The following is a 23,607-nucleotide window of genomic DNA, read 5'->3' on the forward strand; positions in this document are numbered from 1 at the left end:
ATACTCATCTCCTATGTTACCCATGCCTCTTTAAAAGTTAATAATGTTTGTATTTTCAGTGATGAGACTTAGGCACTTTGATTTTAAAGAAAGTAGAAAATACTGTAAAGCATAAAAAAAAACACAATTTCAGAAATAATCACAGTTAACCTTTTCAGTTATTTCCCCACAGTATTTCATTTCTATTTGTTTATATGTTGGGACAATATATTATGGATGGTTTGTATACTTTTTTGCTAAAAAAACCTACTAAAAACAGTTTCCAATTTGTGTCTGTGTATATATATATATATATATATATATATATATATATATACACATATACATATATTTATTTATAGGTACATACATTATGTATGTACCTATAAATATTTGTATTGCATATGTACATACATATATATATATATCTTTATAGGTACATGCATTCATATATTAATGGATACATATACAAGGGCTTCCCAGGTGGCAGTAGTGGTAAAGAACCCACTGCTATTGCAGGAGACTTAAGGGATACAGGTTCGATCCCTGGGTCAGGAGGATCCCCTGGAGAAGGGCATGGCAACCCACTCCAGTAATGCCTGGAGAATTCCATGAACAGAGAGGAGCCTGGCAGGCTACAGTCAATGGAGTCGCAAGGAGTTGGACGTGACTGAAGTGACTTAGCACACATGCACATATACATACATATATGTATATATGTGTTTACATGTGTGTGAAAATCTCAAATGAAAGGATAACAATTCACAAAGAAATAGTATTTCACAAACTTGGTTCCAGTTTCACTGTGTATAACATTGTAACAGTAGATCAAAGTGAGAGTAATGACATTTTCTTCTCCAAATGAATCTGTCTTTAGTGTTTTGGGTTCGTGTATGGATAGCTAGTGATTCTGTGTTGAATTCAAGTGTTACTCCAAGTGGCAACTAACTTGATCTACACACAAAAAGGTGTTTGACAATAATTAGAGTGTTTACAAATTAGCCATATTTTTGTAAAGTCATACAATAAATAGTGAGAAAAAAAGTTTTTTCATCATCAGAGAGAACATGAGCTTCTTTCAGCTTTTGTTTGTGTCTTGGTCTTTCATCCATTTTCTTGCTATAACCTGTTTTCTGATTATCTTCCTCTTTTCTAACAAGCTTCAGTGTAATAGAAACCTATCACTTAAGAGCACAGTCTTACAATCTATGATATTTTGGTAAGAACACTCATCTCTGAGCTCTTATACAAGCACTTGTGAGTCCAGGAAGCCCACCCATCTTCCAGTAATTGAGAGGACAGGATTGAAGACCATAGACCCAATACTGGGTCAGGTAAAAATCATAATTGATGACAAGCATAAGATTTATGTTTGTCTTGGGAAACTTTTAATTTTCGTTCTAAAATTTTAAACTTTAAAATTGCATCACACAATGGGAACTTCATAAAAATATTAATTGAAAGGGTAATGGGGTTGCATGGGTTTCCTTGCACATCTGACTCAATGTGGGTACCAGCCAAGAGTTGTGAATGTGCCCCGTATAGAACCCTATGACCATTATGGTCAAAGGACTATTTCCATATACTGAAAGATATTTCTGTACATATCTGTGTGAAAAATAGTACAGATTTCAAATCAGCATGTTTTCTACTAAAAACAAAAGCTAAAATCTACCTGCCTTCAAGGCAGAGCTTGGTCTCTCTTAAGGTCACAGAAAACTGGTCTTGAAACATCTGAGTGTGTTATTTTAGACCATTGTTTTGCCCATGATTTGAATCTACAAAAAACAAAGATAAAAATAAAAAGATTAACTTGCTTTTTGTTATGCTGGTACTGAATTTGCTTTTAGTGTTCCAAGTATATAATGTCATACGATCACGTTAAATGAATGGGCAGGCTTCTACTCAGTGTAAATTCCTCCTTTCAAAATGATTTTGCTGTTGATTCGAAACAAGTGGAGCTAAATTTTGAAGTCACGTGTCACCTTTGAAATTTGACCAATATAATTCTCTCCTTTTTTGATGGTTATAATTCCTATTTTTCTTTCGAAGTTTACCTTGGAGTTAATCTGTTGGAAGCAGTCTATAATTAAAAGAAAAACTGGAGATTTTTATGAGATCAGCAGTTCTCCTTCCAGTAGCCACAACTTCTTTCCATTTTCCAGTTTATACAATTAAAGGTAACTCATGCTGAGTGGAGTAAAATTAGCAATTAGGAGTGAATCCAAAAAGCAGTAAACCCCCATTGTGCAAAGAAATCCCCGATAATGATGATGTTGGCATAGTATTTATATTAATTATGACTTAGGAAGACAGCTGGTGATGAACGAAGGGATGGAGCTTCCATTCCTGCTCTTCATTTTTATCCCACCCCAGCGGGAATTTTTTTTTTTAAACTGTACTTTAGGATTTAAATATTTCCTTTTTCCTGTTGGCTCTTGCTACGTAGGTGTGTTTTCCTCTTAAGATTCTCTTTGCCTATCTTCCTTCTTCTCGCCTGTCTTCCAATAGACCTTTTGATTGATTAACCTAATCTGTGTTTTTCTTTAAAAAAATCTGTTCTTCGTCTTCCTGCTTTGTTACATTTTGTTCAGTATTTACCAAACATCCCTGTACCTAAGTATCACCTGGGACAGTCGTTCAAAATGAAGCTTGCTCTGCCCCTTCTCCCAGCTCTGCTGAGTAGGGACCTGGAGGGTGGTCCCAGAGTGTGAGCTTTTAACAAACAGGTGGTCTGCAGACGCTCCTGTGGGAAGGACCATCCAACCATTGTGTTCCTTTTGCTGTTATATTAAAAAAAAAACAAAAAAAAAATCTCTGCATTTTTCTTTCTGCTGGAGGTATGGCTAAGGAGAATAAACCTAGCAGAATAGTTACTTATTTAGTTAATATAGTCTTCCCCTTTCCCATATTCCCTGAATGATAAAAATTAGCCAGCTTTTGAGTGCATGTGTGTGTTACAAGTCTTGAGTGTTGCGAGTTTTCTCCTAGTCAGTCCCCCATGGGTTCCATCAGAATTTATTAGTTCACATTGTTGCTCTTCATTCATCAAATATTTATAGAACCTACTTTGTGCCAGGAAGTATCTTAGGCAAGGGGAAAAGGAAGATGCAGCAGAGTGTCTGCCTGGTAAAGACTTTAGATCCTAGTGCATAGGTTGGCAAGCTAAGGTCGCTGGGTTGGCCTCTTGCTTTTGTAAATAAAGTTTTATTGGCACACAGCCACACCCATTCATTTGCACATCACTTATGGCTGCTTTCCAGCTTTCACTGCAGAGATGAGTAGTTCCCACAGGGCCACAAAGGTGAAGTGTTTGCTATTTAGCCCATGAAATATTTTCCGTACTCCTGGCCTGATGGGAATGGGGAACATGAATGGTTATGTTCTCCAGGGAGGCCTGAATAAAGAGCCTTGAAAACACCAAGAGGAAAGAAGGGTGAAATGGGTGTACTGAGAAGGTGCTTTTTCAGTTGGCCTTAGAGGTCTTCCAGAAGGATCATAGAACAGGGAGCTCAGATGCCGACGAGGCTGATAGGAGCTCGCCTTAACTGGACCTGTTAGTGACTGGGAGGAGGGGTAGGTGTAGGTGAGGCTGGGGCTGTAGATTATGGTGGAGTGGGGATCTCATCCTGTAAACCTGTGTTTCTAATGCGGCAGTCAGTAGGATGGTCTGAGAAATCTCTCAAGAATGCCGATAGCCAGGCCTCTCCTCAGAACATTTGAATTAGACTTTCAAAAGTAATGTTGGAATTTTTGATTAATCAAGCTTCTGGTAATCCGCTGGCCTGGCAGACTTGCAAACCTCTGCTAAAGACAGTAGGCGCTCAGGATATTTCTAAGGCTGCATGTTTATAAGTTCATATTTGCACTAGAAAAATTCTTCCACCATACTGTGTGCAGAATGCACTAGAGTTTGGAGGTACGGACGGCAATTGGGGGATCTGGGTCAAGTGTCAGTAGAGAGAATTTAAACTTAGGCAGTGATAGTGCAAGTGGAGATAAGTCAGATTTGAGATATCTTTGGGTTGATGGTGACTGATGACCAATCATGATAGGTGGTTGAGAACAAGGTTCAAAGATAAGATTTGGGAGTGTGGTTTGAAACTGTGGCTTGTTGTAATGCCATCACTGGAATTGAGCATTTGAGAAATGAATTAGAGTTCTTCTGTTATGTGAGATACATGAAAAAGATCTCAGGTTTTACTAACTCTAAGATAACCCGGAAAAGTAGTATATATGGAGATAATTTGAAGAGTGAATATTCCTAGGAAAGCATAGGTTAAAGGAAGCATAAAATAATACAGTTGGTAGTTTTGCAATGAAAAATGATCTCTATTAATTAAAAAATGGAAAGGAACAAATCAAATACCCAATGGACCAGAAAAGCTGAAGTCATGAGTTAAATTTAGGGCAATAAATCATGATCTGTAATCTTCAAAGAACTTAGAAATTTGCACATAATGTTTAGAACATAATAAAACTTAAATTGGGGTTACCTGGTGGCTCTGTCAGTAAAGAATCCACCAGCAATGTGGGAGACCTGGGTTTGATTCCTGGATTGGGAAGATCCCCTGGAGGAAGGCATGAGAGCCCAATCCAGTATTCTTTCCAGGATTCTTTCCTGGAGAATCCTCATGGACAGAGAAGCCTGGTGGGCTATGGTCCATGGGGTCGCAAAGAGTCAGATATGACTGAACGACCAGAAACAAAATTTAAATTACTGATATAATTGTTGACAGTATTGATTCATAACTTTGTCCCTAAATATGCTTATGGGAAAAGATTTTCCTGATTTCATATCTTTGGAATTTACTAACCACTAAAAATCCATCTCTGTTATTTGATTCTACTTGCAAAATAGTAAGAGGTTTCCATCTATTTCTCTGCCTTTGAATATCGGTAGTTAAATATATAAGAGTACTATTAATGTGGTTTAATTTTGGTTTTGATGTATTCTTTGGAACTTTTTTTTACAGTAATCAAGGCTTTCAATGGGTTTGAAATGGATTTTTTTAGGATAGGTAATGAGATAAACCGGTATAATTTTGGGAGAGTGAGTGCTAGACACATATGGTATTATAATAATATAATAATACCCAAAGTACATGTATTTATTATTTTTCAAAGAGGGTTGGAAAAATTCTGACTGAAGAGGTAGCTCATAACATGACAATATTATACATTTCTCACCATATGGCAAAATGTATTAGCAAAGTGAAAAAAAGTCAGTATTCAAAAACTGTGATCTAAATGTGATCCCACTGTTTATAAGTTGGTAATATTAAAGCTGAATTAGACTCCCAAAAACTTATGAGAAAAGTACATTGAAAAGATATTTTTGGAGTGGTTAGGGTAACAGAAAATAAAAGCTCCTCGAATTTGTTTAGAATCAATCAACATAATGAAAGCCTTAGGAATAGCAATTATAGATAGGTTGGTGAGCTATGTGAGTTGGTTACATGCTGAAATTAATATTCTTAAAATTTTGATATGATTGAAATATTAAATATTTACATGTAGATAATTAAAATAATTTTTATGAAAACATTTTGTGCTATAAGAAATATAGATACTACTTTTCTTTAGCTTCAGAGTCACACATTTATTATATTTTAATCTTTAAGTCTGTCTCTGCAACTATAAATCTGGGTGTCATGTAAGAAGTCACAGTATCAGCCTCTCTGCCAGTGGAATATTGACAACAGTCAGGATGGAATCGTGCACTAATGTGAAATCGCAGAAGAGGTGAAGCCGACTCAGGTACAGGGGAGACTAGCTTCACTCTCAGATTTACCCAAATGATCCCAGTTTATGTGCAGTGGGTATTTTGTTTTCAGATTGCTTCACCATCAATAGTGGTCTAAACTTTAATAAACAACCAACATGGTGGCACTAGTGGGAAAGAGCCCTCCAGCCAATGCAGAAGATGTGAGAGATGTGGGTTCCATCCCTGGGTCGAGAAGATCTTCTGGAGGAGGGCATGGCAACCCACCCCAGTATTCTTGCCTGGAGAATCCCAGGGACAGAGGAGCCTGGTGGGCTTCAGTCCATAGGGTCACACAGAGTAGGACACGACTGAAGTGACTTGGCACACACACATGTGTGTTTCTATCACTGTTGTTTAAACCTTTTTTTTTTTTTATAGATTTCCTTGCTTTTCTGTGAGTAAATCAAGATTTGCTTGATTTTCCTAGTGCAAAGTACAAGTCTACCTTTCTTAATTATTCAGTCTTTTGCTCCTCAGTTATAAGCAAGCCTCTAACTTAAATGTTCAATAAGAACCTGAAATTATTTCCTTTGATTTTATAACTATATTCATCAGAGACCAATTGAATTATTCTAAGCGAATGTCATTTTAAAACACCTGTGTCTTCCATAATTAATGGAGGTCAGAGTTAAGTTTTATGGTGTCTCTAGATAAAATGAATCATTTAGTTAATATGCTCATGAAGGCTCAACCTTTTCTTTAATGCTGGCTGAATTTTATTACTTTACATGAAGACACAAATGAAGTTCATCTATTAAGGCCCCCGCTGCTCCCTCAGAGAATATATTGTTGTGCTTAGCGATTTGTTTCTAATAGGCCACTGGGGGATGTGCTGGGAGGTGGGAATGAGTTATTCATTCCTATAGTCAGTCAGAAAGAAATACACTCTGGTCAAGAGGGAGACCATACACTCAGATGTCTAGTGGGGGAAGGATGGAGGAGCTTAAGAACTGTCAGTTTGTGTCTGTCAAATTCAATGGCTTTGTGATTTGAATTATTCAGTTTACCGGATCTATGTATTCCTCATCTATCACTCTTAAAAGTAATACAGTTATTACATTTAAATGTGCATGTCAAATTTTATTCCATACCTTTGATAAAGAGTAAGTTCAAACCAAGGGAGGAAAATCCCATAGTTTTATTGACTGTAGCCATAAAATTGAACCTTTACAGCCTTGTTAAACCCTTGCTTTGTACTTCTGTAATGCGAGGTGGGACATGGCAATAGAGACCAGCTCCCCTAAGCTATGTAACTAATATGCTCTTAGAATTTAATCTCTTAACCTCCTGCAGCACTGCCTTCTCCCTGCAGAATGACGATATTCCTCATTATTACCTATTTACATCGAGGGGTGTTAGGAAGATTAATGAGGCCACTTAAATGCTTTGGGTTGCTCAAAGCACTGCCCGAATAGAGAATCTGACCTTATGTGAAACGTTTGGTTAGTATTCTCTGTTGGCTGGGAGCCAGAAGCATTATTCCTTCTTGCTGGAAAGGTTGGTAGCCTTTCTCTTGAACCTCACATACATTGTTTTCCCTTCTCTGTGCTCTCAGTTGCAAGATAAAGTGATTGCCTCTTCCATAAAGCCCTGGAGAGCAGCCTCTTGCAGGGGACCATAGATCTTACTTTAGTGCCTGAGTGACCCAACATCTGGGAGTATCCATTTTTATATTCCCTTTAGAAGATTTTCTTTCTTTTTGTAACCTTTAACTTCATAGGTCGTTCACCTGAACTGTGATGGATCAAGCTGTCATAGGAGATTTCGGTCCCTTATGTTGCTAGCTATACTGGAATTTTTCCAACAGCAGAAAAACACACTTGGAATTATACTTGGAACCAAATAGTTTGATGAAAGTGTTTTGAGAATGGTAGAATCCACACTATGTTTTTGTCAGAGTCTTAGGTTCCAAGGAGATGATTAGGGAATTCCACACATTTTTCATGTATATTTCATGTTTTCAATTTAAAAAAAAATTGTTGAAAATCATGATAGATAAAGTGACCACTAAAATGTATAATACTATGTATTTCTAATATGGAAAGGTCTAGCAAGGTATTAAATTGCCCATGGGTTTGTGTAGACATGTTCATGTATTAAACAAATATTTGAAAACATCTGCCAACTCTTTCTCACAAAATTCAAACAAGTTAAAAAAAAAAAAGGCAACGAAAATGTAACCATCCAACCAACACCAAAAGAGACCATAATTAGACTTTGAGGCTACTCAAAATTAGAGATAATTCTGATAATGCCAAATTCAAAATGTTAAAATCAACTTAATCAACTGACTTTATGATTAGCAGGTATTACATATAAGTAAACTATTGAATACATTTTCTTACCTCTTTTGTATGCTGAAATTTCATTTAAGATTATTTAAGTATGGTATTCAGTTGTAGACAATAAAAATACACCTGTAAAGTGTTAGGAATTTATTGAACTATGTCATAATAACAATTATTTCATTAGATGGTCATTTGATTATCCAACTCTGTTGCTCATTTTCTATCTCTAAAAAAGGTCCCAATCTTTTAGGAATCTGTGTTAAGCAAATTGACGGATTGTATAGTTTTGCTCTCTCATTTTACAAAGCATGGAACTGGGCACTCTTAAAATAAGTATGGTTAGGCAGTTTCAGGAATAATTCATGTGAAATTAAGAGGGAGATGAGGCACCATGTAATGAGCCAGATCTGTGGGATTAACATTTCCTCTTAATGGGGAGACATATGTCCCAGGCAGATCACAGTCCCAGAGGTGAAACTCATTTACCTACAACTGAAAGCTTGTCATGAGTAGTGCCAAGACTTGAATTATCTCAGAAACATTTGTAAATGCACCTGTAGATGAACAATGATGACATGAAATAATTGTACTGTAAGAATGATTCCTCTGTATGTGTGTGTGTGTTTGCTGTCAGTCAAATTGGAAAGAGGACACTGGATGACTGATTGGTGAGGCCATTTGGCACAATGGTGTAAGGGACAGCAAAGTGAGGAGTCCTATTTCTAATCACAGGTGTTTCTCTGAATCCTGATAATCTTAGATAAATCACACTGTGCCCCTTACTTTGCAGAAATGTCCAGAACAAGTATCAAGGGGTATATATTCTCTAATGACAACCTAGCTCCAAAATTCTTGGACTTTATGAATTTTGTAGGTCAAAACTTGAGAATAGGTTAAAAAAAAATCACTACCTTGCATCTTATGACCCAGAAAATATCAAAGGAAAAGTTCAGATTTTTGGTGATTTGCTTCATTAAGGTTTGAGGCATGGGATACTAGTGATGGTGATGGTATCTCATAATTACTGAGCTGTCTTTCCTAGTAGGCATGCCCCTCCTCTCTGCCCTGTCTTTTCACCTATGCCATAGTGATTGATTACTGATGAGATGGTTGTGAGGGTACCATAGTCTCAGTTATCTCGGGAAGGAAGAGTAAATGGCTGAAATCCACTGGTAAGCCCTTTACAGACTGTTGAGACATGCAGCAGATGTGGCCAGTGGAGCTAGAGTTGACTGCAGAGATGTACACTAAGAGTGTGCCGTATTTGTCATCATCAATCAATGTCTTCCTACCTTGGTCCATTTGAGCTGCTATTACAAAACACCACAGACTGGGAAGCTTATAAATAACAGAGATTTATGTCTCACAATTCTGAGGGTTGACAGTCCAAGATCTGTATACCAGCCCTGTGGGGTTCTTGTAAGGATCCTCTTCTAGTTTGCAGACAGCAGACTTTTCACTGTGTCCTCACATGGTGGAAGGGGGAGGGAGCTCTCTGGAGCCTCTTTGGTCAGGGCACTAATCCCATTCATGAGGGCCCCACCCTCATGACCAAATCACCTGCCAAAGGCCCCACCTCTTAATACTTTGAGGGTTGGATTTCAATGTATAAATTTTAGGAAGACACAAACATTCAGACCATAATATTTCCCCCATGAACAACACCTGAAACGGCACCCAGGGTTTTCAGAGAGGACCTCACACCTCCTTCAACCCTCATCACAAGGAGAAAGATGACTTTGAACTTTACTGTCCAGTTTTCCTGTTCATAGCTCTACAGAGCATCATGGACACAACCACCCTCTTTCCTCAATGGTACGAAGCCTCCCAGCTCTTCCTTAGTGTATGAGAACCGTCTTTCTAGAAAGTTCTCAGAGACAATACTGTAGTGTGTGTGTTCATCCTTGTAGGTGTGTATGTGTGTGGGACAGCGGAGGAAGAAGAAAGAAAGAGAGAGAGAGAGAAAGAGGTGGCCTTGCAATATCATCAAAGCTCTCAAGTAATTCATTGATTAAAAATACAAATGGCTTCTTTATTGGGAACATTTGCAGAAAAACAATATTTTTTTTCCTTAAAAGAGCCAGTGAGCTCGAAAGAGTGTGACCACTGGGTGCCAGAACCATGATAAGATGAACAATGTTGTCTTTTTCAAAAGCCTAGTGGTGCCACCGCCATCCCCCGCCTCCCCGACAACAACCCCATCACCTGAACACAGAGATAATTGCACCTACTTATGCCTGAAACCTGCCTTTGCTGGAAGGCGAAAATGCTCTTTCCTTCTCCGTACAATGGAGAAAATGCTGAGAATTTCAACATGTCTGGAAATGTTAATATTTTCCATAAACTACCTAGAAGTAGTTACTGGTAATTAAGTGCTGGTCAGACACCATTCTGTGTTTCCTTTGATTTAAACCTCAAAGCAACATCAGCGAGTAGATGGGACGATTAGCTCCATTTTACAGATGAAATGTTGGAAGCATAGTGTGCCCACCTTCCCTCCCCATGCAGTTTGGTGACAGAGCTTTGGCCTTTGCACAAATATCCTAGGCAACACGGCATCCTATAGTAAAGGGGCAGTGACTTCTGGCAACTTCCTGCAGCCAGAAAGCCCATGATGAACCCAGCCTGGGGGTGGGGAACCATGGTGCTCATAAGAGGCTGTGAGTGTGTCACTGCCAGTAATTGCCTCTGGTGCCTCTTGTAAACCCCTCATCTGAAAGATTTATCTCTGGGTAGGTATGAAAGTGAAAGTAAAGTCAGTAAGTCATGTCCGACTCTTTGGGACCGCATAGACTGTAGGCTACCAGGCTTCTCCATCCATTGGATTTTTCAGGCAAGAGTACTGGAGTGGGTTGCTGTTTCCTTCTCCAGGGGATCTTCCTGACCCAGGGATCAAACCTGAGTCTCCTGCTTTGCAGGCAGACACTTTACCGTCTGAAACACCAGGGAAGCCCTGGGTAGGTATAGATTTCTAATTTCTCCTAGAGGCACTTTGCCGGTGTCTGTTTCACATTAGGTGAGATCTTGGCAGCTCTTTGTATTCTAGGAAGCCTTCAGTGGTGCTTCCCTTGGCAGCCTGACTACACTCCTCTGTTCCTCCTCTGAATTCATCTTCCTTCCCCTGCAGGAAGATGTTTTCTGTTGGAAATCTTGCCTGTCCATAGTGCTGGGCTAAATAGAAGTAGTCCAGCTTCCACATTCCCTCTTCAAAGGCATCCTCAGTTCTGTGTAGTGATAGTGTTAGTCGTTCAGTTGTATCCAGCTCTTTGCAATCCCATGGACTGTAGCCCACCAGGCTTCTTTGTCCATGGGATTCTCCAGGCAAGAATACTGGAGTGGGTTGCCATTCCCTTCTCCAGGGGATCTTCCCGACCCAGGGATTAAACTCAGGTCTCCTGCATTGCAGGCAGATTCTTTACCAGCTGAGCCACCAGGGAAGCCCTCTGTAGAGGTCTATGATTTGACTGTAAGCAGAGAGGTGGGAAGTGTTCCCTCAATGGTTCTGTGGTGGAGGTGCCATATATCATGCACTTTATCGAGCTGGCCAAAATGGAAAAACCTGAAAGAATTTTTTGGCCACTTCCATATTTCAGAGGTTGAATTGAAGTCACAGAAAGAGCGTAGTGAGCATGCCATTGTATTGGTTGGAGAAGTGATTTTCAACGTGCAGGCTGGCTGCGTTCCCGTGGAGCGGGTGCATATTGTGAGAAACCTGGGTGCCCTGGGGGCAAGGGCTGGTCCTCCTGAGGCCACCCTGAAAGTGAACTAAAATCCCTTTCTTCCTCCAGCAGTGTGCGCCTACATGTTTTTGGAGCCGGAACCATCCCTGTTGTTTGTGCCTGCCATCTGCATCCCCACCATCGAGATGTTTCTTGGTTCTCTCAGGGCCGTGCCCATGGCTGTTGTGGCTGTCCCTTGTCACCTCCTCTGGGACAGTGTGCTCACTTCCAACATCTGCCCACCTCCACAAGAGAGTGAAAATCGTTTGCATTTGTTTCTTGCTGGTGTTGGGAGAATTGGTATTCTCTTAGTATTCTCTTACCTTGGACCATCCTATTATAACAGTATTCTCAGCTTCTCGGAGACCCCTCCCTGCACGCATGCGTTCTTGAGGTCTGCTCTCCACTCTGTCAATTTCTCCCTGCCATCACTGTTCAGCCCTGGGCTGACTTTCCTGTCCATCCGTCCCTCGGGTGCTGCCTCTGCCGCCCCCGCTTCTCATCTGCATGATGTTAAGATGTTCTTTCAAGACTAAAGTTGGAGACCAATCCATTGTTTCTAAAAGCTACAGCAATATGATCCAAAGTCTCATGTGGCCAAATCTACATTTTTCCCTCATGCTCTGCTGATCTCTCTTGCATATTTCATTGTTGTTCCTCTTTATTGTTGAAAGCTGATCATTTCCTTTTCTCTGATTCCCTGTTTCATGCTTAGGCAGCCAGAGCTGACCCTTTCAAACCCTTGATGGCAGGTAGACAAGCTCATGCTTCTGAAGTTATCGCACACAGAATCCATCCAGTGAGGTAGAGAGCTATAATGGTCAGACCATTGGTGAATTCAAAACCTGGATGTGTTTTAATTATAAAACTTGGTGAATGCAGGTGACCTATCAGGATGAAGACTCACGAAGAGTGGTTTTGTATCGTCTTGCTGAACTTAAACTTAGTTTCAGAATTGAATACCCACGTCCTTTTGTCTGAATGGAATTCCGTGAATTCAGAGAGCTAGTTAGTAGTTTAGACTTACCTTAGTTCCCACCCCCTTATTCCTTAGCTTTCTCGCCAATCTCAAATGTGTGTTTTTGTTGCCTTACTGAATGTCTGTGAAATCTGGGTTCCAAGGAAAACAGGAAAACTGTGTTACACACAGGCTTAGCAGGAGATTGCTTTGGAAGCCAAAAATCGTTGCTGTTTTTTTTTTTTTCTCTTGTTCTCATATTTTTTTATGAACTGTAATTTTTTTTAGATCTATTAAAAATGAAACTGTTCTCTTTTTGTATTTTGTAGAAACTACCTCTTCAGGTTACAGCTGGAGGATTTGTCTCTGATCCAGGTAGGTGCAATTTATTTTTCTCGAGCTTTTGTTTTCCATCCTAATTAGCTCTGTGTTTAAGGGGATGAAGACAGATGTACGTGAAGGTGTAAATCAAGTCAGAGGAAGTGTTCCTTTCCTCAGAAGGTTAGGCCGCGGAACTCTTGGCTGACCTATTAGACATGAGTCCTCACCCGCTTTAATTCTCAATTAGCCCTCTTCCTTCTGGGCAGCCTCTTTTCATTTCATGGAATCATCCTGACTTACTCTACATCAAATGAGAGCTAATTCAATGGATATTTCCTCAGTGTTAGGGAGTGACCTTTCCACCCTAGTTAATCATTGATGATTCAGTTTGATTTATCCAGCCATCATATTATCAAAATCAGCTCCCTTAGAAAAACATCTCTGTTTCTTCTTTATTATTTGCAATTAAAAAATAGAACTATATGGCTTAAAAACCACATATGATGAAGAATTAGCGATGATAGATAAAAATGCAGTTTACCTAGGTTTTTATTTTTGTAGTTTGGAGGAGGAACCTGAGATGCTTAAGCCTGAATGGTGTATATTTTAGTGGCAGATCTGAATCACAAAGGCCCTTTCAGTCTTTAGCAGAGTCTCTTGGAGAAGGACAGGGTCGTGGCATAAATATCTCCTCTACCAAGATTCTGGAACTCCCCATGAAGCACAGAATCCTTGGGCTGTATATAGTTGGGAAAAATTCTTTAATCACCCTCACGTACTAGAGTTCTAAGAAGTGACTGGCAAGAAGTTCACGTTATTTTCTTCTCTTTGTGATGCTGGTATTTGTGAACATTCAGGAAACTTTAGAGTTAGGATTTAATATGAAATTTAAGTTTCATTTACCAGTACCTTAACATAAGCCAACCTCCACAAGAAAACTAATATCGGCAAACACTTTAAAGACCAGTAGCGCTGGGTTCATCTAGTTTCGTGACTACCAGCAATAGTGGGCTTTCTTTTTTTTTAAATTTTTTTATTAGTTGGAGGCTAATTACTTCACAACATTTCAGTGGGTTTTGTCATACATTGATATGAATCAGCCATAGATTTACACTTATTCCCCATCCCGATCCCCCCTCCCATCTCCCTCTCCACCCGATTCCTCTGGGTCTTCCCAGTGCACCAGGCCGGAGCACTTGTCTCATGCATCCCACCTGGGCTGGTGATCTGTTTCACCATAGATAGTATACATGCTGTTCTTTTGAAACATCCCACCCTCACCTTCTCCCACAGAGTTCAAAAGTCTGTTCTGTATTTCTGTGTCTCTTTTTCTGTTTTGCATATAGGGTTATCATTACCATCTTTCTAAATTCCATATATATGTGTTAGTATGCTGTAATGTTCTTTATCTTTCTGGCTTACTTCACTCTGTATAAGGGGCTCCAGTTTCATCCATCTCATTAGGACTGGTTCAAATGAATTCTTTTTGGCGGCTGAGTAAAATTCCATGGTGTATATGTACCACAGCTTCCTTATCCATTCATCTGCTGATGGGCATCTAGGTTGCTTCCATGTCCTGGCTATTATAAACAGTGCTGCGATGAACATTGGGGTGCATGTGTCTCTTTCAGATCTGGTTTCCTCAGTGTGTATGCCCAGAAGTGGTATTGCTGGGTCATATGGCAGTTCTATTTCCAGTTTTTTAAGGAATCTCCACACTGTTTTCCATAGTGGCTGTACTAGTTTGCATTCCCACCAACAGTGTAAGAGGGTTCCCTTTTCTCCACAGCCTCTCCAGCATTTATTGCTTGTAGACTTTTGGATAGCAGCCATCCTGACTGGTGTGTAATGGTACCTCATTGTGGTTTTGATTTGCATTTCTCTAATAATGAGTGATGTTGAGCACCTTTTCATGTGTTTGTTAGCCATCTGTATGTCTTCTTTGGAGAAATGTCTGTTTAGTTCTTTGGCCCATTTTTTGATTGGGTCATTTATTTTTCTGGAATTGAGCTTCAGGAGTTGCTTGTATATTTTTGAGATTAATCCTTTGTCTGTTTCTTCATTTGCTATGATTTTCTCCCAATCTGAGGGCTGTCTTTTCACCTTACTTATAGTTTCTTTTGTAGTGCAAAAGCTTTTAAGTTTCATTAGATCCCATTTGTTTAGTTTTGCTTTTATTTCCAATATTCTGGGAGGTGGGTCATAGAGGATCTTGCTGTGATTTATGTCAGAGAGTGTTTTGCCTATGTTCTCCTCTAGGAGTTTTATAGTTTCTGGTCTTACATTTAGATCTTTAATCCATTTTGAGTTTATTTTTGTGTATGGTGTTAGAAAGTGTTCTAGTTTCATTCTTTTGCAAGTGGTTGACCAGTTTTCCCAGCTCCACTTGTTAAAGAGGTTGTCTTTTTTCCATTGTATATCCTTGCCTCCTTTGTCAAAGATAAGGTGTCCATAGGTTCGTGGATTTATCTCTGGGCTTTCTATTCTGTTCCATTGGTCTATATTTCTGTCTTTGTGCCAGTACCACACTGTCTTGATGACTGTGGCTTTGTAGTAGAGTCTGAAGTCAGGCAGGTTGATTCCTCCAGTTCCATTCTTCTTTTTCAAGATTACTTTGGCTATTCGAGGTTTTTTGTATTTCCATACAAATTGTGAAATTCTTTGGTCTAGTTCTGTGAAAAATACCGTTGGTAGCTTGATAGGGATTGCATTGAATCTATAGATTGCTTTGGGTAGAATAGCCATTTTGACAATATTGATTCTTCCAATCCATGAACACGGTATGTTTCTCCATCTGTTTGTGTCCTCTTTGATTTCTTTCATCAGTGTTTTATAGTTTTCTATGTATAGGTCTTTTGTTTCTTTAGGTAGATATACTCCTAAGTATTTTATTCTTTTTGTTGCAATGGTGAATGGTATTGTTTCCTTAATTTCTCTTTCTGTTTTTTCATTGTTAGTATATAGGAATGCAAGGGATTTCTGTGTGTTAATTTTATATCCTGCAACTTTACTATATTCATTGATTAGTTCTAGTAATTTTCTGGTAGAGTCTTTAGGGTTTTCTATATAGAGGATCATGTCATCTGCAAACAGTGAGAGTTTCACTTCTTCTTTTCCTATCTGGATTCCTTTTACTTCTTTCTCTGCTCTGATTGCTGTGGCCAAAGCTTCCAACACTATGTTGAACAGTAGTGGTGAGAGTGGGCATCCTTGTCTTGTTCCTGATTTCAGGGGAAATGCTTTCAATTTTTCACCATTGAGGGTGATGCTTGCTGTGGGTTTGTCATATATAGCTTTTATTGTGTTGAGGTATGTTCCTTCTATTCCTGCTTTTTGGAGAGTTTTAATCATAAATGAGTGTTGAATTTTGTCAAAGGCTTTCTCTGCATCTACTGAGATAATCATATGGTTTTTATCTTTCAATTTGTTAATGTGGTGTATTACATTGATTGATTTGCAGATATTGAAGAATCCTTGCATTCCTGGGATAAAGCCCACTTGGTCGTGGTGTATGATTTTTTTAATATGTTGTTGGATTCTGTTTGCTAGAATTTTGTTAAGGATTTTTGCATCTATGTTCATCAGTGATATTGGCCTGTAGTTTTCTTTTTTTGTGGCATCTTTGTCTGGTTTTGGAATTAGGGTGATGGTGGCCTCATAGAATGAGTTTGGAAGTTTACCTTCTTCTGCAATTTTCTGGAAGAGTTTGAGTAAGGTAGGTGTTAGCTCTTCTCTAAATTTTTGGTAGAATTCAGCTGTGAAGCCATCTGGTCCTGGGCTTTTGTTTGCTGGAAGATTTTTGATTACAGTTTCGATTTCCTTGCCTGTGATGGGTCTGTTAAGATCTTCTATTTCTTCCTGGTTCAGTTTTGGAAAGTTATACTTTTCTAAGAATTTGTCCATTTCATCCAAGTTGTCCATTTTATTGGCATAGAGCTGCTGGTAGTAGTCTCTTATGATCCTTTGTATTTCAGTGTTGTCTGTTGTGATCTCTCCATTTTCATTTCTAATTTTGTTAATTTGGTTCTTCTGTCTTTGTTTCTTAATGAGTCTTGCTAATGGTTTGTCAATTTTGTTTATTTTTTCAAAAAACCAGCTTTTAGCTTTGTTGATTTTTGCTATGGTCTCTTTAGTTTCTATTGCATTTATTTCTGCCTTAATTTTTAAGATTTCTTTCCTTCTGCTAACCCTGGGGTTCTTCATTTCTTCCTTCTCTAATTGCTTTAGGTGTAGAGTTAGGTTATTTATTTGGCTTTTTTCTTGCTTCTTGATGTAAGCCTGTAATGCTATGAACCTTCCCCTTAGCACTGCTTTTACAGTGTCCCATAGGTTTTGGGTTGTTGTGTTTTCATTTTCATTCATTTCTATACATATTTTGATTTCTTTTTTGATTTCTTCTATGATTTGTTGGTTATTCAGAAGTGTGTTATTTAGCCTCCAGGTGTTTGAATTTTTAACAATTTTTTTCCTGTAATTGAGATCTAATCTTACTGCACTGTGGTCAGAAAAGATGACTGGAATGATTTCAATTTTTTTGAATTTTCCAAGACTAGATTTATGGCCCAGGATGTGATCTATTCTGGAGAAGGTTCCGTGTGCACTTGAGAAAAAGGTGAAGTTGCTTGTTTTGGGGTGAAATGTCCTATAGATATCAATTAGGTCTAGCTGGTCCATTGTGTCATTTAAAGTTTGTGTTTCCTTGTGAATTTTCTGTTTAGTTGATCTATCCATAGTTGTGAGTGGGGTATTAAAGTCTCCCACTATTATTGTGTTACTATTAATTTCCTCTTTCATACTCGTTAGTGTTTGTCGTACATATTGCAGTGCTCCTATGTTGGGTGCATATATATTTATAATTGTTATATCTCCTTCTTGGATTGATCCTTTGATCATTATGTAGTGTCCTTCTTTGTCTCTTTTCACAGCTTTTATTTGAAAGTCTATTTTATCTGATATGAGTATTGCGACTCCTGCTTTCTTTTGGTCTCCATTTGCATGAAATATTTTTTTCCAGCCCTTCACTTTTAGTCTGTATGTGTCTCTTGTTTTGAGGTGGGTCTCTTGTAGACAGCATATATGGGGGTCTTGTTTTTGTATCCATTCAGCCAATCTTTGTCTTTTGGTTGGGGCATTCAACCCATTTACATTTAAGGTAATTATTGATAGGTGTGGTCCCGTTGCCATTTACTTTGTTGTTTTGGGTTCACGTTTATACAACCTTTCTGCATTTCCTGTCTAGAGAAGATCCTTTAGCATTTGTTGAAGAGCTGGTTTGGTGGTGCTGAATTCTCTCAGCTTTTGCTTATCTGTAAAGCTTTTGAGTTCTCCTTCATATCTGAATGAGATCCTTGCTGGATACAGTAATCTAGGTTGTAGGTTATTCTCTTTCATTACTTTCAGGACGTCCTGCCATTCCCTTCTGGCCTGGAGGGTTTCTATTGATAGCTCAGCTGTTATCCTTATGGGAATCCCTTTGTGTGTTATTTGTTGTTTTTCCCTTGCTGCTTTTAATATTTGTTCTTTGTGTTTGATCTTTGTTAGTTTGATTAATATGTGTCTTGGGGTGTTTCGCCTTGGGTTTATCCTGTTTGGGACTCTCTGGGTTTCTTGGACTTGAGTGGCTATTTCCTTCCCCATTTTAGGGAAGTTTTCAGCTATTATCTCCTCGAGTATTTTCTCATGGCCTTTCTTTTTGTCTTCTTCTTCTGGAACTCCTATGATTCGAATGTTGGGGCGTTTCACAGTGTCCCAGAGGTCCCTGAGGTTGTCCTCATTTCTTTTGATCCTTTTTTCTTTTTTCCTCTCTGCTTCATTTATTTCCACCATTTTATCTTCTACCTCACTTATCCTATCTTCTGCCTCCGTTATTCTACTCTTGGTTCCCTCCAAAGTGTTTTTGATCTCATTCATTGCATTGTTCATTTTTAATTGACTCTTTTTTATTTCTTCTAGGTCTTTATTAAACAATTCTTGTATCTTTTCAATCTTTGTCTCCAGGCTATTTATCTGTAACTCCATTTTGTTTTCAAGATTTTGGATCATTTTTATTATCATTATTCTAAATTCTTTTTCAGGTAGATTCCCTATCTCCTCCTCTTTTGTTTGACTTGGTGGGCATTTTTCATGTTCCTTTACCTGTTGGGTATTTCTTTGCCTTTTCATCTTGTTTAGATTGCTGTGTCTGGAGTGGGCTTTCTGTATTCTGGAGGTCTATGGTTCCTTTTTATTGTGGAGGATTTACCCAGTGGGTGGGGTTAGACGATTGGCTTGTCAAGGTTTCCCGGTTAGGGAAGCTTGCGTCAGTGTACTGGTGCGTGGAACTTGATTTCTTCTTTTTGGAGAGCAATGGAGTGCCCAGTAATGAGTTTTGAGATGGGTCTATGTGTTAGGTGTCACCTTGGGCAGCCTGTATGTTGACATTCGGGGCTATGTTCCTGTGTTGCTGGAGAATTTGCTTGGTATGTCTTGCTCTAAAACTTACTGGCTCTTGGGTGGTGGTTGGTTTCAGTGTAGGTATGGAGGCTTTTGGACGGTCACTTATTGCTTAAAGTTCCATGTAGTCAGGAGTTTTCTGGTGTTCTCAGGTTTTGGGCTTAAGTTTCCTGCCTCTGGATTTCAGTTTTATTCTTCCTGTAGTCTCAGGACTTCTCCAACTATACAGCACTGATAATAAAACTTCTAGGTTAATGGCGAAAAGATTCTCCCCTGTTAGGGACACCCAGAGAGGTTCACAGAGTTACATGAACAGGAGAAAAGGGAGGAGGGAGATAGAGATGAGCAGGAGGAGAAAAAGGGGGACTCAAGAGGAGAGAGACAGATCTACGCAGCTGTCTGTTCCCAGAGTGTTCTTCGTATCTCAGACACCTACAAGGATTCACAGAATTGGATTGGGAAGAGAAGGGGAAAGGAGGAAATAGAGGTGTTCTGAGGTAGAAAACAGAGAGTCAAGATTGGGAGAGAATAATCTTCGGTTTAAAGATAGGGCTTCTCTTTTTTTTTTTTTTGGTAAGGTTATAGTGTAGTGAAAATGAAAATGAAGAGTAGTAGAGGAGTACTAGAGGACTTTAAAAGAAATAAGAGAAAAAGAAAAATAGAAAATAAAAGAGAAAACGGAAAGGAAAAAAAAGAAGAAAAAAGAAAAAAAAGAAAAAGAAAAAAAGAAAAAAAAAATTAAAAAAAAAAAAAAGAAAGAAAGAAAAAAAAATTTTTTTTTCCCCTAATTAAAAAAATCGTAAAAATCTATGTAAATGAAAGTTAAGGAGTGATGGGGGAGTAATAGGGAATTTTAAAGGAAAATAAAAGAGAAAAAATAAAAAAGAAAAAATATAAAAAGAAAAAAAATTTTTTTTTTTTTCCTTACTTAGAAAAAAAAAAGTAAAAATATATCTAGGAGTTTCTCTGGAGCTGCTGCGGTCAGTGTGGGTTCGGCTCAGTTTCAGATAGCTCCTCGTTCCAGCTTACACTTCTCGATATCTACAGGGCCCTTCCGGTGAAGTCGGTGTTTTCTACAGGGATTTTAATCTGTTGCACCAGTCCCTTCTGAAGCGGTTCCCTTTGTTTATTTGGCTTCTGTTTGCCGGTCTCTTCAGAGCCTCATTTCCGCCCTGACACAGGCGGGCGGAGGTGGACTCTTATTCAGTTAGCTAGTTCCGTTGCGCTGCTGGGAGGGGCTGACGCTGCGGGGAGGGGCTGGCGCTGCGGGGCGGGGCTGACGCTGCGGGGAGGGGCTGGCGCTGCGGGGCGGGGCTGACGCTGCGGGGAGGGGCTGGCCCTGCGGGGGCGGGCTGGCGCTGCCAGGAGGGGCTGAAGCTGCTTTCTCCGTCTGCGCTGCTCAGGCTCCCGGCTGTTCTATATGGAGCGCGCCCCCGCGCTGTGCTAGGTTCCAGCCCTCGGGTGTTACACAAAAGCGCGGCGAAAAGCTGCGCCTGCTCTCTGTGCCTTCCCCGTCAGAGCGGTCCAGGCAGCGAGGGGCTTGATGGGCGCACTATCCCCAGGTGTGGCACACTCACTCCCTTCCGCGGACCCAGCCCCAGTCCCCGCCCGCGCCGGTCGGGTGCGCGCGCCTTCCGCCCTCTGCGTCCCCAGCCCCAGTCCCCGCCCGCGCCGGTCGGGTGCCTGCGCCCTGTGTCTCGCCGCGACCTTCCCCTCCCCCCTGCCTCCTGCCTCCGGCGGGGCTGGGTGGGTCCGCAGCCTGCGACCTCTTCTTGGGACTTTCTCCGTCCCTTTGTTCTGCGAACGGCCGGCAGTGTGTTCCGGCCGGTTAATTTTCTCTCTTTTGGTCTCCCACAGTTCAAGTTGGCACCTCACAGAAGCTCCCTCCGATTGTCCTCAGGGCACTCAGGCCCGGACCCTAGCCCAAGCAAGGCCGCCTAAGACTCCCTTCCCGGGACGGGTCTCCGTCCTTAGCTCTTTTGTCTCACTTTTTATCTTTTATATTTTGTCCTACCTCCTTTCGAAGACAATGGTCTGCTTTTCTGGGCGCCTGATGACCTCAGCTAGCGATCAGAAGTTGTTTTGTGAGGTTTGCTCTGCATTCAGTTATTCTTTTGATGAATTTGTAGGAGAGAAAGTGGTCTCCCCGTCCTACTCCTCCGCCATCTTGCAATAATTAGCCTGGGCTTTCTTATCTGGAGAACAGCCACAAATCAATACCCACTGTCATTGCTGGAATTAAATAGTGTATGCATAAGGGGTAAGGCATAGTCATTTTGTAACAAATGTTAATTGTTATTGCTTTTTGGAAAGTGATGGCAATAAATAATAACTTCTTAAATCATTTCATCACAGTGGACAATGAATCATCTCTCTACTGCAATTTGATGTATAACTAAAGTCTTTGAGTTGATCATTAATGAAATTATGAATGTAATAATAAGAAATCAGAATGATCAGTAGTTTAACCAAAATAGCATTTGATTTTAAATAGTCTTTTATAAAATATGTACATTATTCAATAGATAGGGTTATTCTCATTTTGATTCTCATGGTATAATATATTATTTGGTGTGTTGTATGTGTTGAAAAAGTGAAATGTGTAGATCTGTGTGTGTACAGATATATATGTTTCCATATATATATTTGTTGATTTCCTAGTTCCCTAGCACCCTCGGCTAAGAAGGTCTAGAAGTATTGTTATTCCAACAGCAATGAACACACTGAACAATATCTAGTGCTTGGTTTCTAAATATAATTATCCATTAAGAAGAGACAGGGCTTCTTAGAGAAGTAGCTGATTGTAGAGTTTTGGCAAAGAAAGTCCCAGATAAGCCTGGAAGACTTTCTTGTTTCAGAAATTAAAGGATTGTTCAAAGAATGGTGGGAGCAGGTCAAAAGGATCTAAGAGCCAGCTCGATGTGGACTCACTGAAGAAATCTGGGACAATTTGATTATTAAAATAATGATAGAATCAGATTAAAACACATTGAATTAACTAAGAATCCATGAGTAAATACTAACATAAAAATACATGAATGAGTAAACAAATGAGACAAAGGGACTGCTTTTCCTAATTCTAAAATACCAACTAGGAAATATTGAATGAATGATTTAATTAGGAAATTATCATTTGGCAATGATCACATGAAAAACCTGATTCAGGCAAAAGTGATCAATGGATGCTAAATTTATGAGAGAGAGTTTGGTGATGACCTAGGTATCTATATAGTCTCAAAGTCTTTACCTATAGAATGCTTATTAATTATAAGAGGAAAACCTGTGACTTGATCCTGAAGAAGTCTGGCCACTGCTATGATAACCAACTAGTTAAGGTACTTTCACTATAATGGGACAAGAGTTAGTATAAGCTTCCTGATTGGATGCACTGAAAAGGCCACAGCAAGATTTCCATATTACAGCCAAAAATTATATTCAGTTTCATCATGAGGAACCATCACACAAACCAAACATGAAGGCCATTCTACAAAAAACTGGTCTCCACTGTTAAAAAATCACCCTCACAAAAGGCATAAAGAGTAAGAACAGCTATTCCATCCTAAAGAGAATAAATGCATATGTCACGCAAATGAAACACTTGATTAAAATTGTATCTTGGAGCAGGAAATAAGTTTTTTCTTGCTATAAAGGATCGTACTGGGACAACTGGTGAAATTTTAATGTCTGGGTAGAAGATGGTAGGAATGTATTAATATTAATGTCCTGACTTTGATAACTGTAATGTTATCAAAATGTCTTTGTTCTTTGGAGAATGTCTTTGTTATTTGGACAAACCTTCTGAGATAAGTAAGGGTGAAGTTTCATTTCTGAAACTTACTCTGATTTAAAAAAATTAGAATATGTGTATATATATTACACTGTTGTTGCTTAATCACTAAGTTGTGTCCAACTCCTCTGCGACCCTGTGGGCTGCAGCCAGCCAAGTTCCTCTGCCCATGAGATTCTCCAGGCAAGAATACTAGTGTGGGTTGCCATTTCCTCCTCCAGGGGATCTTCTGAACCAGGGATTGAACCCATGTCTCCTGCATTGGCAGGCAGATTCTTTACCACTGAGCTACCACGGACGCCCATATATAGTGTATATACATATATGTGTTTATGTATATACATGTTCACACACAC

The 23,607-nt window shown here is 39.5% G+C and overlaps 1 protein-coding gene across 1 annotated transcript in view; it reads left to right on the forward strand.

The window, feature by feature from the left end:
* The window catches only part of SEMA5A (semaphorin 5A), a 554,671-nt gene that overhangs the window by 248,079 nt on the left and 282,985 nt on the right, over positions 1-23,607 (forward strand). The window contains exon 5 of the mRNA XM_043887779.1: positions 13,041-13,086. Coding sequence (XP_043743714.1) covers positions 13,041-13,086 — 46 coding nt within the window. The remainder of the gene's footprint in view (positions 1-13,040; positions 13,087-23,607) is intronic.

Source organism: Cervus elaphus, chromosome 25 (genome assembly GCF_910594005.1).
Source record: "Cervus elaphus chromosome 25, mCerEla1.1, whole genome shotgun sequence".
In the NCBI taxonomy this organism is placed as follows: Eukaryota; Metazoa; Chordata; class Mammalia; order Artiodactyla; family Cervidae; genus Cervus; species Cervus elaphus.